This window comes from Nicotiana tabacum, chromosome 10 (genome assembly GCF_000715075.1).
Source record: "Nicotiana tabacum cultivar K326 chromosome 10, ASM71507v2, whole genome shotgun sequence".
Classification (NCBI taxonomy): Eukaryota; Viridiplantae; Streptophyta; class Magnoliopsida; order Solanales; family Solanaceae; genus Nicotiana; species Nicotiana tabacum.
In genome coordinates this window covers 121,969,006-121,984,374 of record NC_134089.1, presented here as the reverse complement: position 1 = coordinate 121,984,374, position 15,369 = coordinate 121,969,006, and the positions used below count along the sequence as shown (strand labels likewise).

Genomic DNA, 15,369 nt, shown 5'->3' with positions numbered 1-15,369 from the left:
TGATTTCCACTTATATACTACATCCTGTTGAAACATTCTTCCTCTAGGATCCATCACCATAATCTCAGTAGGCATAGCTTTAGTCACATTCACTTCAATCAGCATCCTTGCATATGAAATTCGTGTTTGCGTAGTAGCTCATCAGCAAATAAAGGTTTCCTAATAGCACTAGCAATTTTACTCAGAGCTTCAGTCCCCCAACAGCTCATTGACTTTAAGGAAAATTACCCATAGTGGAATATCAATTAAGAATTCCTTACCTAGATCAAAATCTGGAGACCAAGGCTTAAGTATTATTGGCCTATTTCTGATAATGTGAGGTCTAGCATAAAATATTCTATGCATATCAGATAGGCTTTGGAATTTTATCACATAATAGCCATCTTCATGAAGAAATAGATCTGGTTCAGCAACATCAAGCCAGTGTTGAGTAATATACCTTCTCATAGCGTTATATCCCGGATTTTCACCCACAATATATGCTATCATTGTAGCACTCCACCTTTCTTCTACTTCCTTCGCATCTTGCATCTCAAGCTGCACCACAGTTTGCCCTTCTATAATCTGAGGAGGAACATATCTAAGGGCCATTCCAGGGGTTGCAACTCGATTTTGTTGAAACAAAATAGACCATAATTTTGGCTCTGCTCTTCGATCTACAGGATTTACCACTTTAGTCTCTAGATTCACATGTTCTCTAGTTCCAATGGCAACTTCTCTTTGTTCTGTTGTAGCCTCTTTGCCTAGATCCTTCTGCATGTCCTTAATTGCCAACTCTGTTACTGTTCCATTGAAGTTTCCATCAGCTCCAGCAGTACCACTTGCCTCACTAAGTTTAGTTTGAGCTGATATGACTAGAGTCAGCTTCCTACTAACCTCCAAGATAGTCAATGGACTAATCTCACCCTTTTCTGTTTCTACTCCTTTGTGTTGTTCTGGTGTTTGCATGACTTGGTTCATCTATCCAGCTTTTGATTTTGTACTAATTGAGCTTCCAATGGTTGAGATCGGTATCTTAGGAACCTTTTTGGCATTCCTCTACCTTGCCCCCTAGTCATGGCAGACGCACTCGGCACACGTTCAGACTTATTGGCTTAAGTGAATGAAAATGTTTGTTGCACTTCAAACTTTTTGGTCATAAGTGCATCTGAAGTGCAATTTTTCACTTTAGACTTATTGGCCTTAAGTGCATGAAACTATTGGTTACACGTCAGACCAATTTGGCCTTAAGTACATCTGAAGTGCAAATTTCACTTCAGACTTATTGGCTTTAAGTGAATGAAAACATTTGTTGTACTCCAGACCAATTTGGTCTTAAGTGCATCTGAAGTGCAAATTTTCAATTTAGAGTTATTGGCTTTAAGTGAATGAAAACATTTGTTGCACTTCAAACTTTTTAGCCTTAAGTGCATGTAAAGTGCAATTTTTCACTTCAAACTTATTGGCCTTAAGTGCATCTGAAGTGCAATTTTTCACTTCAGAATTATTAGCCTTAAGTGCATGAAACCATTGGTTGCACTTTAGACCTATTTGGCCTTAAAGCATTTGAAGCACAATTTTTTCACTTCAAGCATTTTTTTTATAACTTCAAACCCATAAGTCTGAAGTTGATGGTAAAGTGGGTACGCTTGAAAACATTTTTGCAAAGTGGGTATAGGTTCAATTGTGATCTCAAAACTGGGTATAGATGCAAAAGGCTTACATAATATTTACGTAAGTACACCTTTAATGAAACTTGTTAGTGTTTGACTCAAAAGATATCAGAACCTTTTTGAATAAATTAATCAAAGAAAATAAAGGGGTAAATCTTAGCTAAGCATAATAATCTCTAGAACAAAAGATAGACAAGGAGAGTGTAGAGGATAAGAACTCTTTATCCCTTTTAAAAAAAAACTTAAATCGTAACCCGGTCAATCGTTTATGTATGCAACTTTACAGCAAGTATTATGGGTTAGGAAAGATGTCCCGAGAGCCCACAAGGTTGTTTTACGCTCTCTATACATAAGGGACCAAACCCTTCTAAGCTCTAAAAGATAAGTTACAGGGAACATTCGAAAGAATATTCCTAATGTCCCCTAATGGGCTTGCACTACTGCAAGGGTCGTACAGTCTCTTGTTCGACTTAAGATCGTCCTCTGCGAGATGTCGAACTACGAGGATCTCGTCGTTCGTCGTACTCATCAACGTTCGTGGTTGTTCAAATTTGGACCCATACAGTTAGTCCCTTATCTTGTCGAGGTTGCAACTTGGTGCGTCCTCGATGAGCGGGCACCATGCGTTCTTACGGAGAAATTTGACCCTACAAGGAGTTACGGCCTGGCCAATGGTGGGCGGTCAACATGCTTAGCAAGACACCAGGTAATGTATTTTACCAAGAAATGATGTCATCTTCACGTGCATCATTATTATGCGTGTTTTCGAGACAGGGATTGATGGCTTGTCGCTTCGATGTTAGTTCCACTCTGCGACCTTCCACTTCGATTCTGACGCCACCCAATCCTATAAATAGGTGGAGGGTTTGTTTTTTCAAAAATTCTTGGCCATTTCATTTCTTGTTACCCCTCCTCATCCCTCCGAGTTTATCCTAACAACCTTTTGCTTTTTCTTCTCCCACTCTTCGTTCACAACTTCTTCTCTTCTTTTTTTTTGTTGTGTCACTACCTCTTTTAACGAAAGCATGCCAAGATCACATCGATCTCGTGAAGGGGTTTCTGGGGTCGTCCCGTTGTCCATGGCACCCCCTTCAAGCGGTGAGGATATGGTGGTAGAAGAAGGGGATAGTCTTCCTACGGTAGAGGAGTTACTGCCGAGACACCTCATGTCTCGAAGTGACTTCCTCAAAGATCCTCCTTCTACTCCTACCCCCATACTCTCTAAAATGGAACAAGTTCACATTGACGCTCTTTGTGCAAAGTATGGCATTCCCTCTCACGTTGACATGGTTCCAGTGGGAAGGGATTTCATAGAGGTCCACAGACTTGGGTACTACGCTTTCTATGAGTACCCTTTTGTGATTGGTTATTCTTTCCCCCTCTTCCTATTAGTGGAAAAGTTATGTATATTCTACCAAGTTTGTCCGACACAACTTTTGCCATATACTCTCAAGATACTTTTATTGTTGACCAAGTATGCGAAGTTGGCGGAATGTGATGTTTCTATCCACCACCTCTTGCACATGTTAATGTCCAGCTTCCACAGTGGTACTATGGTGCATTTGAGGCACCGTGGCACAAAAGGGCTGGTGGTTGGGACCGACGACCGAGCAAGTCACAAGTTTTGGCATAAGTATTTCTTTGTCAAAACTGAACACATTATTTCTGACTCCACCAGGTTCCCGGAACGGTGGAATGAGACTCGTAAGTGTCGCCACTCATTTTACTCTCCCTTCATCTATATTCGTTATAGGGTTTGTTTGCTTCTCGTTTGCAGCTATGGGACGTCTGCCCCGCCCTATTGCTGGCATAAGGGATTGGTAGCCCGTATGTTGCCCTATGCAGCGAAAACCCGAGACTAGCCCGCCTTCATAAAATGTTATGGTCCGAGAGTTCCATCCGGTAAATGTTTTCCCCTTATCACTTTGTTGGTTATATGTCATTGTCTATTGATACGACTCTTCATGACGATAGGTCGCGGAGCTTCCAGGTGGAGGACACTAGTCCCTACATTCCGACAGGCCGTCGATGCCGTAGGAATGTAGTTTACTTTGAATGAGTCTGTTTGAGGGGGTCATCCTCAACCGATTCAAGTAGAAGGTACCTCTCGGGACATGGTCGTGAGGGAAGAGGCTTCTTCAATACCGACCCCGCACCTCTTGGACGAATCCTCTAATGGGGGCGAATCGTTGACGAAAAAAAGGAGGAGAATGGAGCTTGGGAAGAATGTGGCCATGGACGCTGGTAGAAGTAGGGCGTCACAGACGGCTCATGTACCCACATTTATGGCCAACGCCATTTTAGTGGGGAGATCTCCCCAAACAGAAGAAATTTACCTAGGGGCCGGCTCCCTGCGCTCCACTGAGGGTGGCGCATCGTCCAATGTTGGAGGATCCCATCGTGTCGAGGGTGAAGGCTCAAGTTCAGATGTCGACCCGGAGGACGTTCGTAGGTTGCGATACTCACATAGAGGTCAGAGCGAAAGGATATGATCGTCACATAGTTATCCCGGGGGACTACGACTTATTGTTGAACTGCGATCAAGTGGCGTCTGTTTTAGCCCCTCTATGTGATGCCCCTGAAATCGAGGTGCTTAGGGCGATGAGCGATATAGAGTTGTCTTAGAACGTCGTTGGTATGGCCTTATGGGTAGGCGCCTTTCTTTTCCTTTTCGTCGTTGGGCTTACGTTGTGATTGTCGACCTGTGTTTTTGTTTTTAACTTCTTTTTTTGTGCTATGCCTTTATCATGGAGACCGAGCGCGAGCGTTGGGAAAGGAAGAGGATGGCCATCTACGGGAAGATGACTTCCAAGTATCAACAGTATCGTGCTAAGCATCGTGCAATGGCCAATATTTATAATTAGGACCCTGATTTTCAGTTGTTCTGCGAAGGACTCAAATAGAGGGAGGACCAACTGGCGCTCAAGGTCGAGGAGCTGAAGGAGCGAGACGAGGAGCTTATGAAGGTTGTCACCCGTAATAGTGAACTTGAGGCCTCCCTTAAGGTGAAGGAGGATGAGCTTGAGTTAAGTAGGGGGCTGATGGCCGAGAATGCCGTCTTACAAGCAAAGGTGGCCAGCTTGACCACTGAATTGGGTACGAAGGTGGTGGAGATTGAGGGGCTTAAGGGCAAACTGAGCGTCGGTGATGATAAGTTGGTGACGGCTATTTCTGTATCGGAGGCCTTGGAGAATACCCTCCGTGTTTGTATGTCGGAGCTGACCGAGGAGAAGAAGGCCTCTAAGCTTAAGGTCGCGGGGCTTGAGGGGCGTGTTAAGGAGTTGGAGGCAAAGCTATCTGTGTTGAATGGACAAGTGGCCTCGCTGAGAGCGGAGGATACAAGTCGATGCTCACAACCTTCTACGTCTCATGCTTCGGCCGATCCAGTCATGCCTCGTCGCTTATATGAGTTGTGGGTCCATGCTGAGACCCGGCTTGACGTGTAACCTTTTCATACTGAGGGAAGGGAAACTAAAGCGGAACTTCAGTTCATGCATACCAAAGCTCATGCAACTCGTGAGGCATGCAGGTACGACCCTCTTACACCTGACGGGGATGACATCAACTCTAATGATGTGAACCATCTTGCTTCAGACTCTTGGTACGAAGATGTGTAACCAATCGGGGATGACGTGTAACCTTTTATTTGTACTTACTTTTTGCTTTAGGACTTTTGTAAGGGGCATGCTTGAGCCCGTTGTAAAGACAGGTGTAAGTAACATTTTGATGTAATGTAGAATTTGTTTTGTCGATTCGGTGATGCTCTTTGCAATAGCTATGGCATCCAGGGTACCTATCGAACTGTTAAGCCGATTTAGCTTTTGGGTGAGGTCAATTCCTTTTTCTTTTGGTAGTGGCTTTAGCCTTTGGGATGTTACTTTCAAACAATCGTCGAAGTGGGATCCCATCGTTGTTCGAGTGAAATCGAACAAGGTCGAACTCACATTTTCGTCGATGGCCTTGGCCATCGGCATGTTGCTTCGAACTGTCGTCGAAGTAGGATCCTATCGTAGTTCAAACGAGGTCGAACTCACATTTTCTTCGATGGCCTTGGCCAGTGGGATGTTGCTTCGAACTGTCGTCGAAGTAGGATCCCGTCGTAGTTCAAACGAGATCGAACTCACATTTTCGTCGATGGCCTTGGCCATTGGGATGTTGCTTTGAACTGTCGTCGAAGTAGGATCCCGTCGTAGTTCAAACGAGGTCGAACTCACATTTTCATCGATGGCCTTGGCCATTGGGATTCTCTCTTACATCGGAGATTTGGTCATATTCTCATAGGAAATACATGTCGACTTTATACATACAATGGAGATTTGATTATATTCTTGTAGGAAACACATGTCGACTTTGTATATACAATGGAGATTTGATTATATTCTTGTAGGAAACACATGTCGACTTTGTACATACAATGGAGATTCGATTATCTATATCCAGTCCCTTCATTACTTGTCCCGGAGAACGCGTCGACGGGCGGGGTAATGAATAATACTTCGAACCTCAAGACATCCCCCTTGCCGCCTCATTAAAAACCTCACCGAGAAAACCCGATTGGGACAAAACCCGGATGACAGAAAAAGAGTATGACTTAGGTGGCGCCTCCTTTCAGAAGTGGAAGTATTTGAGATGGGTGACATTCTAATTGTTTTGGAGTAGTTTTACTTCCATTGTCTCTAACTGGAATGCTCCTTTGTTTGCTATCGCCGTGATTTTGTATGGTCCATCTTAGTTTGTTCCCAGTTTTCCCTCATTAGGGTCTTTTGTTGCTTGTGTTTTAGCTTTGAGGACGTAATCTCCGACCTTGAGCGGTCGTACTTTAGCCTTCTTGTTATTATACCTTTCTACTTGTTGCTTTTGGGCTACCATTCTTATGTGGGCCATGTCTCTTCGTTCTTTGACTTTATCCAGATCTTGTAGCCTACTTACGTCATTGTTTGGTCCACTTTCGTTGGAGTATCTCAAGCTAGGCTCTCCGACCTCAACGGGTATAACTGCGTCAGTCCCGTAGACTAGTGAATATGGCGTCTCGCCTGTGCTGGTTTTCAGCGTAGTGCGGTATGCCCATAATACTTCTGGTAGTAGTTTAGGCCATAGCCCTTTGGCGTCCTCAAGCTTCTTTTTAATATATTCAGTATTACTTTATTGGAGGATTCGGCTTGGCCGTTGCTGGTGGGATGGTATGGTGTGGAGAGTATTCGCTTGATGTGCCATTTTTGGAAAAACTCAGTCGTTTTCTTTCCGATGAACTGTGGTCCGTTGTCATAGCTGATTATTTTGGGGATGCCGAAGCGGCATATTATATTTTTCCATGTGAATGCAATGACCTCTTGCTCACGTATTTGAGTGTATGCACCTGTTTCCACCCATTTAGAAAATAATCAATTAAAACCAAAAGGAAGTGTACCTTACCTCGTCCTGCCGAGAGGGGTCCGACAATATCCATCCCCCACTTTCTGAATGGCCATGGCAAAATGACGAAATACAGGAGTTCCCATGCTTGGTGTATCATAGGGGCGTACTTTTAACACTGTTCACACTTTCTGACGTAGTACGCGGTTTCTTTTTCATGGTGGGCCAATAGTATCTTGCTCGGATGAGGCATCAGATGAGGGTGCGGTTTCCCGTGTGGGCGCCGCAATGCCCCTTATGTACTTCTTACAGTACTCACCTTGTTTGATTTGGCCCAAGACACTTGGCCAGGGGGTCGCAGAACGTTCATTTGTAGAGATCACAGTTTACGAGGTTGTATCTGGTTGCATGTATTCGAAGCTTTTTGGCTTCTTTCTTATCTTGTGGGAGCGTTCCATTTTGCAAATATGTTACGAGATGGTTTCACCAGTCCCAAGTTAGGTTTACAGAATGTACCTCGACTTGTTCTATTGTGGAATGGAGAAGAGTGACCACATTTTCCTTATTGATATTTTTGGTGATTGTCGCTAGCTTGGCGAGACCATCTGTTTCGATATTCTACGCCTTGGGTATTTGGTCGAAGAGGCATTCATCGAATTCTGGTAGCAGTTTGTGAATTTCCGACTGGTACTTTTATAGTCTCTGTTCTTTGGTTTGGAAAGTCCCAGTGACTTGTTCACCACGAGTTGAGAGTCGCAATGGAGGACGAGTCGTCGAGCGCCATAGTTGAGGTTTAATTTCAATCTTGCAATCACAGCTTCATACACGGCCTCATTGTTATTCATCTCGGGGCATCATATGGACTGGTAAATTACTTCGCCCGTAGGAACCTCAAGGATGGGTCCTAGTCCCGATCCTGATGCATTAGATGCACCATCGATGTAGAGGACCCAGAGGTCGGAATGTGCGGAAGCGCGGAGCGCCTCCTTCTCTACTTCAGGCAATATTTCCGCGCTGAAATCAACGACGAAATCGGCGAGCACCTATGACTTAATAACAATTCCCGGTTGGCATGTTATGTCGTGCTCGCTTAATTCTATAGCCCATTTGGCCAATCAACCCAATAATTCAGGTTTGTGTAGGATGCCCCTGAGGGGGAAGGTTGTCACCACTTTTATGGGGTGACATTGAAAATATTGTCTAAGCTTTCGTGAAGCTACGACTAATGCCAAAGCTAGTTTCTCAAGGTGAGGGTACCTTGTTTTGGCATCAATTAAGGTTTTGCTGATATAGTAAATCAGGGATTGCATACCTTTATTTTCGCGGATCAAGACTACACTTACCGCAACTTTGGAGATTGCTAGGTACACCAGTAGTCATTCACCCGGGTCTGCCTTGACGAGTAGTGGTGGCGAAGATAGATATGCTTTCACCTTTCTCAGGGCGTTGGCGCATTCTGAATTCCACTGTAGCCCGTGGTCTTTCCTTAGCACATTGAAGAATTTTTGGCATCTGTCTGATGATCGCGAAATGAACCTCGACAGGGCGGCTATTTGTCCTATTAATTTCTGCACTTGCTTCTTACTGGTCAATGTCTCCGGTATTCCTTCGATGGCCTTGATCTGATCTGGGTTGACTTTGATACCCCTTTGTGACACCAGAAAACCAAGGAACTTTCCTGAAGTTACGCTGAAGGCGCACTTTTCGAGATTTAGTTTCATCCCGTATTGCATCAGTATCTCGAAGGCTTCCTTCAGATGGCCAATGTGATCCTCTTTCTTTTCGACTTTACCAGCATGTCATCGATGTAAACCTCCATGGTCTTACCGAGTTGTTCTTTGAACATCTTGGTGACTAACCTTTGATACATCACCTTTGCGTTCTTGAGTTTGAACGGCATTACCTTATAGCAGTACGTTCCTTAGTGAGTGATGAAAGTGGTCTTTTCTTGATCTTCTTCAGCCACTAGAATTTGGTTGTAAGCAGAGTAGGCGTCTAAGAAGATCAGTAGTTCGTGTCCCGCCATTGCGTCGATGAGCTGGTCAATATGTGGTAACAGAAAGGAATCTTTCGGGCATGCTTTGTTCAGGTCGGTGAAGTCGACACACATCCACCATTTCCCGTTCTTTTTTACCGTGACCACATTGGCCACCCATTGGGGATATTTCGATTCTCGGATGGAACCATTAGCGAGTAATTTATCAACTTCTTCGCTGACCGCCTCATTGATGGTGGCATTGAACTTTCTCCCCAGTTGTCGTACTGGCGGAGTATCGACATTCAGCCTATGTGTGGCGATGTCCCTTGGGATTCGTGGCATATCTGAATGGGAAAAGGCAAACAAATTGGCATTGTTAGTTAAGAACTCATGATACTTACCTGGTTCTGAGAGGTTGTGTCCGATATAAACCTTTTCCGTGCTATCGGTGTTGTCTAGTTGGACGAGGTCGAGATCTTCTATGGTTGCCTTGCAAGCCTCTACGACATCCGGGTCTTTAATGGCATTTATTTGTACGTCGGGTCTGGTTCCATATATGGCTGATTGATATGCTTCTGCACTTGCCCCTTTTAGTTGTTTGGTGTGTGTGCAATCTTGGGAGATCCGGTAGCATTCTTGGGCGGTGCGTTGCTCGCCTCGGATGCTGAATATCTTTGATAGAAACTTAACGGGATGGCTCGCATGGCGTGTATCCATGGACGCCCTATGATGGCGTTGTAGGCTATCTCCTGATTCATGACGTGGAACATCGTCTCCAGGATGACTCCTCCTTCCAGAATGGGTAGCACTATCTCTCTAGAGGTTCGCTCTACTGCATTTTTAAAACCCGTTAGTATTATGCAATGCGGTACTATTATATCCTCGAGCCTCATCTGCATGAGAACTCGTGGGTGAATAATACACACGCCACTTCTGTCATCCACCATTATTCTCTTTACGTCGGTATCCGCAATATGTAAAGTTATAACCAAAGCATCATAAAGAGCGAAATACAAACCGTTGGTATCCAACTTATCGAAGATGATACTATCTTCGAGGTCATCATACCGTTCGTGGGCGACTGTCCGTTTGAGTTTGTGCGTGGTGGTGAACTTCACATGGTTGATTATCATATCGTCACTGCCGCTAATGATCATTTGTATGGTACAAGCTGGCGATGTTGGTCTTGGAGGTCCTTGAAGTTGATCGCGCCCACGAGCGAAGTTGACCCGTCATCGGTCGCTCAGTAGTTCTTTCAGGTGTCCCTGATTTAGCATTCTTACCACTTCTTGTCGTAGACCTATGCAGTCCTCGGTCTTGTGCCCCCTTTCCTGGTGGAATTCTCACAGAACGTTCGATCTCCGGGTGCTCGGATCTAACTTCATCTTTTGCGGCCACTATACCTTTGTTCCGAGCTTTTCCAATGCGTACACTATTTCTGAAGGAGAAACACAAAAGTTATGAGCATATAACAGTGGAGGCATACCTCTTTCGTTTTAGGGTGGTGCGGTGTGTCGAGGCGCGGCATCTGCATGTCGTGGAGGAGGTGGGTTGGATGTTCGGATATAGGGCTAGTGCCTTTCCCGATTGAAACGGGGTAGTTGGTCCCTTCGGCCGTCGTTGCGGAAATCTCTCCTTGCTTCGATTTGGACCGATGTTAGTCGCTGGATCGGGACGTTCAGGTCATCCTCGTCTGCCTTCACTTCGGCGTAATAGGCATTATGGATCTCTTCCTACGTGGTGGGGGGTACTTCATGAGTCTACTTAGCAGCTTTTTGGTTGCTTTTGACCTGTTTCTGTTTAACCTATTTTGGGCTACTACCGCCATCTTTTCTGACACGTTTGGTAGGCTCATCCTTACCCTGTTGAATCGGGCTAGGAAATCCCGAAGTCCCTCGCCCGTCGTCTGCCTGACGGCGAAGATATCATTTACCATGGCTTCTGCCTTTTTCGCTTCCGCGTGAGCGGTGACGAACTTATCTACCATTTCTTCGAACGTTGATATCGATCATGCTGGTAGTTGGGAATACCATGTAAATGTTCCCCCTGTCAGAGTTTCGCCGAACTTTTTCAGCAGCACTGACGGCATATGTTCTTTTGAGAGATCGTTACATTTTACTGCAATAACGTAATAGATTAAGTGATCCTTCGGGTCCGTTGTGCCATCATATATTTTCAAATATGGCTGCATTTTGAAGGTTTTCGGAATAGAGTGGGGAGCTGCCCCTTCGTTGTAGGGTTGTTTGACGAATCGGCCACATCACATTTTGGTAGCAACTTCAGAGCGCCTGGTATTTTATCAACCCTTTCCTCATGCTCTTTTATCTGGTCGCGGAGTGTTTTGTTCTCATTTTCCATCTTTTCTATTTTCTTTAAGATGGTCGCAAGTGCATTGTTGCCTGCATCAATGACATTATGAGTGTTACCTGTTCGCGGAGTTTCTGGCTCATCGGCGATAGCTGCGGTTTCTGTGGGTATTGTGCCTTCGATATCCCTTTGAACGGGTTTCTTGAGTATATTGCTCAAGGTGTTTGTCAACCATTCTTCTAATAGCCTTCTCACGGTCGGTGGTGCTTCTCCGGCTGTGGATGTTGAGGTTTCCCTCTCGCGCGAGACAATTAGGGGGGCGAGATCTCTCCCTCAGGTGTAGCACTTGGCGTTGCGTTTTCATTGTCTTCCCCACCGGCTTCATTGAGGGAATTCAGGAGGTTGCTCGTGACACCTACTATCGCCTTTAGCCTTGTTTCTCCCTTTCCTGCCATAGTTAGCCTTTGTGAGGCTAAGAAGAGGTGATTATTTCTTTCAAGAATCTAGACAAAACTATTCCCACAAACGGCGCCAAATTGTTTGACTCAAAAGATATTGGAACCTTTTTGAATAAATCAATCAAAGAAAATAAATGGGTAAATCTTAGTTAAGCATAATAATTTCTAGAACAAAAGATAGACAAGGAGAGTGCAGAGGATAAGAACTCTTTATCCCTTTTAAAAAAACTTAAATCGCAAACCGATCAATCGTTTATGTAAGCAAGTTTACAGCAAGTATTATGGGTTAGGAAAGAGGTTGTTTTACGCTCTATATATATAAGGGATCAAACCTGATCAATCGTTTATACAAGGGAACATTCGAAAGAATATTCCTAATGTTTCCTAATGGGCCTGCACTACTGCAAGGGTCGTACAGTCTCTTGTTCGCCTTAAGGTCATCCTCTGCGGGATGTCGAACTACGAGGATCTCGTCGTTCGTCGTATTCATCAACGATCGTGGTTGTTCAAATTTGGACCCATACAATCATACAGTGAAAGAGAATGGGATTAGATTTTGTCTATAAAAATGAAGTTTGTATAATTAAGTGACACCATATAGATATATTTGTAAGGTGAATTGTTGATGTGAGTATAGTTGCATAGTAATTCTAACATTGTGTAGAATACCTTTACTTTTTGGAACCAAATTTAACATTTTCGGCTAATTTTGTTCTCTGTGATATATAAAATACATAGTTAAACTATTTTTTCATTACAAGAGTTAAATCTTATAATATTGAGGTAAAAAACTACTACGTCAGTCCATTTTAAATGTCATTTCAGCGAAACAAATTTGATCCAAATCTACCCTTGCTCCATGTAAATGGTATACATAATTTTTTAAGAAAAGTCTCTCAACATTTATAGTCATTTTAAGGAGAGATAAAAGATAATTTAATCAAAAAATCCTTATAATTAATGATTTAAGTAATTTTCTTAATAAATGAATTATTTCAAACTACATTTAAAATAGATAGGAGGGGGCAAAATGTAGTTACTCCCTCCGATCATCACTTTTACTTGTTACGTTTTGACTTTTTACGTCTCTTAAAAATAATAAATGAAGTGTATAATTTATCATGATACTCATATTAATTGATATATATTTTTAACGATTTTAAAAAAATAATTGGAAATGAGTAAATAATGTTGTGTGTATAACAAAAAAAAGGAAATAATCTTTTCTTAATACGCTAAAAGTGACATATAAAAGAGAATTTATTTTTAGAATATTTGACAACTAAAAGTAAACGCGTGAAGTAATAAGTAGGAGAAATTGGTCTACATGGGGTTGGGACCCTATTCTTATTTCTTCGTTTTCTTGGAAGGCTCATACTTGTACATGCAGCAGAAACTTGATTCTTGAATGTATTCCCAAAGATGTCAGGATAGGGACACGCACTTATGAAGAGAGAGTAAAATAGTTGGTCAATTAGGGTAGCTAGCTAGGAGGATAGTTATCCATCACAATTTTTCTTTGTTGCATGGAAAAGTGTGGCAAGCTTTGATTGATCGCATTTAATTCCTCCCAACTACTCAACTCCTCAGCTAAAGTCCATTATTAATAAGTAGTGACTAGCTACCTATCATTCACATCTCCCCTCACTTTCTCCTTTACCATAATCATTTCTATACTGTAAAAAAAAAAAAAAAAATTAGGAGGAGAGTAGAATATTCATTCCAAAGATGGAGGATTCAAGACAGAAAATGGCTGGAAGTACTCCTCTACAGAAAGGGTCACAAGAATTTGAAGATGAGAATGGAAGCAGTAGCATGCGAACGGCTGAGACTGTGCTACGTTTGCTACCCATGGGGCTTTGTGTTGTGGCTCTTGTTATTATGCTCAAGAATTCCCAAACTAATGACTTTGGTTCCCTTTCCTACTCTGACCTTGGAACCTTCAGGTAACTATTTTACTCTTCTCTTCATTTATCTATTTCTTAATTAGGTAACAGTTACCAATTAATGCTAGTCATAGAATAAGCTGTAATTACCTTATAAGGTGTGAATTTTGGTGAAAGTGAAGCCGATGGTTGGTGGATTTTGTGAGAAATTTGTAGTCATGGCTTATGAGGTTCAAATCTTGAATCTGCTGCAGGTACTTGGTCCATGCAAATGGCATTTGTGCAGGTTATTCTCTTCTATCAGCAATAGTCGCAGCTGTTCCTCGTCCCATTACCATGTCTAGAGCCTGGACTTTCTTCCTCCTTGATCAGGTTCTTTTCTACACTGTCGATCTTGATTAAGCTGTATTTCTAAGGCACCCTGCATCTGAATTTGCATTTGACCATCACCCTAAACCAGGAGTAGTGACAAATGGGCAGGACGGGTCGGGTCGAAGGTGGGCGGGGTTGAAAAATAAATTATCCGACCCAAACTCATACTTAATCATACTTAATACGGATAGAAAATGGGTTAACCGGCGGGGCTTCTTGAATATGGTCACGTTTTGAGAGAATTCTAGTCTCTCAAACGTGAGGAGCCCCAATTTGAGTCCTTGCAAATATGTATGTTAAACCCATTGATTATCCATTTTTAAGTGGATAATACGGATCTTATCCATATTTGACCCGTTTTTAAAAAGTTCATTATTCAATCCATTTTTAGTGGATAATATGGATCGATAATTGTGTTTTCAATCCATTTTGCCACCACTATACTAAAATAAAATACTTGCAGAAGTGAATTCAGGATTTAGAATTAGTGAATTCAAAATGAATTGATCTTATTATATATATATAAAGATTATAAATTTATTTTGTATATCGTTCCAATCGAAAGCAATGGGTTCAATTGAACCTACCAACCGACCCTGATTGTGCCTCTTGCCTGCAGATACTGACATACATAATACTGGCTGCCGGAGCTGCGTCAACAGAGGTGGTGTATCTGGCCTATAAAGGGGACACAGCGGTTACATGGAGTGAGTCATGTGGCTCATTTGGAGGTTTTTGCCATAAAGCCACAGCATCTGTATCTGTTACTTTCATAGTAAGCCTTTGCTATGCAATGCTTTCGCTGCTTTCATCTTACCGACTTTTCAGCAAATATGATGCACCAGTTGAGTTGTATAATAACAAGGGGGGTATTGAGGTTGCGGCGTATTGAGAGTACCATATCGATCCATGATCAAAGACATCTGCATTTCCCTCTTTGTTTAGGCTAAGTGGTGCACTAGTTTTTACTTCCACCATCTCATGTACACAGCAGATGTCAATAAAAAATGGCATTTAGGTGCAATAGAGGATGTTGTTTTAGCTGGTAGAACTGTGGTATTCACATCATTCTCTAGCCCCATGTGTTCAGTTGTTTTAACTCATTTATACGTTCATGCTCTTGTGATTGTAGCTGCTCTTAGGTGTTCTCTTAAAGAAAGGCAAACTAATCTCGCAAAAGGTTTCTATTAAGTTGTAATTAAGCATAGCTCAACAGATGCCAAGTGCAAGGTGGTTACTCTATATACTCAATACATGCTAAATGCAAGGTGCATACTAAAAATATATACTCAATATATGCCACATGCAAGGTGCTTACTAAAAATTATACTACCAATTAATATGCCAGTTTGCTTAGACCATAT

At 42.7% G+C, this 15,369-nt stretch overlaps 1 protein-coding gene across 1 annotated transcript; it reads left to right on the top strand.

Annotated features, from left to right (window-relative positions):
- The first annotated feature begins 13,236 nt into the window (after nucleotides 1-13,236).
- Nucleotides 13,237-15,024, top strand: LOC107830984 (CASP-like protein 2A1). The gene is made up of 3 exons (XM_075223258.1): nucleotides 13,237-13,693; nucleotides 13,888-14,005; nucleotides 14,625-15,024. The coding sequence occupies exons 1-3, from the start codon at nucleotides 13,476-13,478 to the stop codon at nucleotides 14,895-14,897; spliced, it is 609 nt and encodes a 202-aa protein (XP_075079359.1). The 5' UTR covers nucleotides 13,237-13,475; the 3' UTR covers nucleotides 14,898-15,024.
- The last annotated feature ends 345 nt before the right edge of the window (nucleotides 15,025-15,369 follow it).

Excerpts from the sequence above, each read along its gene's own strand:
- LOC107830984 (XM_075223258.1), top strand. The coding sequence starts at position 13,476 with ATGGAGGATTCAAGACAGAAAATGGCTGGAAGTACTCCTCTACAGAAA. Across the intron at positions 13,694-13,887 it reads TCTGACCTTGGAACCTTCAG|GTACTTGGTCCATGCAAATG; the intron begins GTAACTATTTTA and ends AATCTGCTGCAG. Across the intron at positions 14,006-14,624 it reads CTTTCTTCCTCCTTGATCAG|ATACTGACATACATAATACT; the intron begins GTTCTTTTCTAC and ends TCTTGCCTGCAG.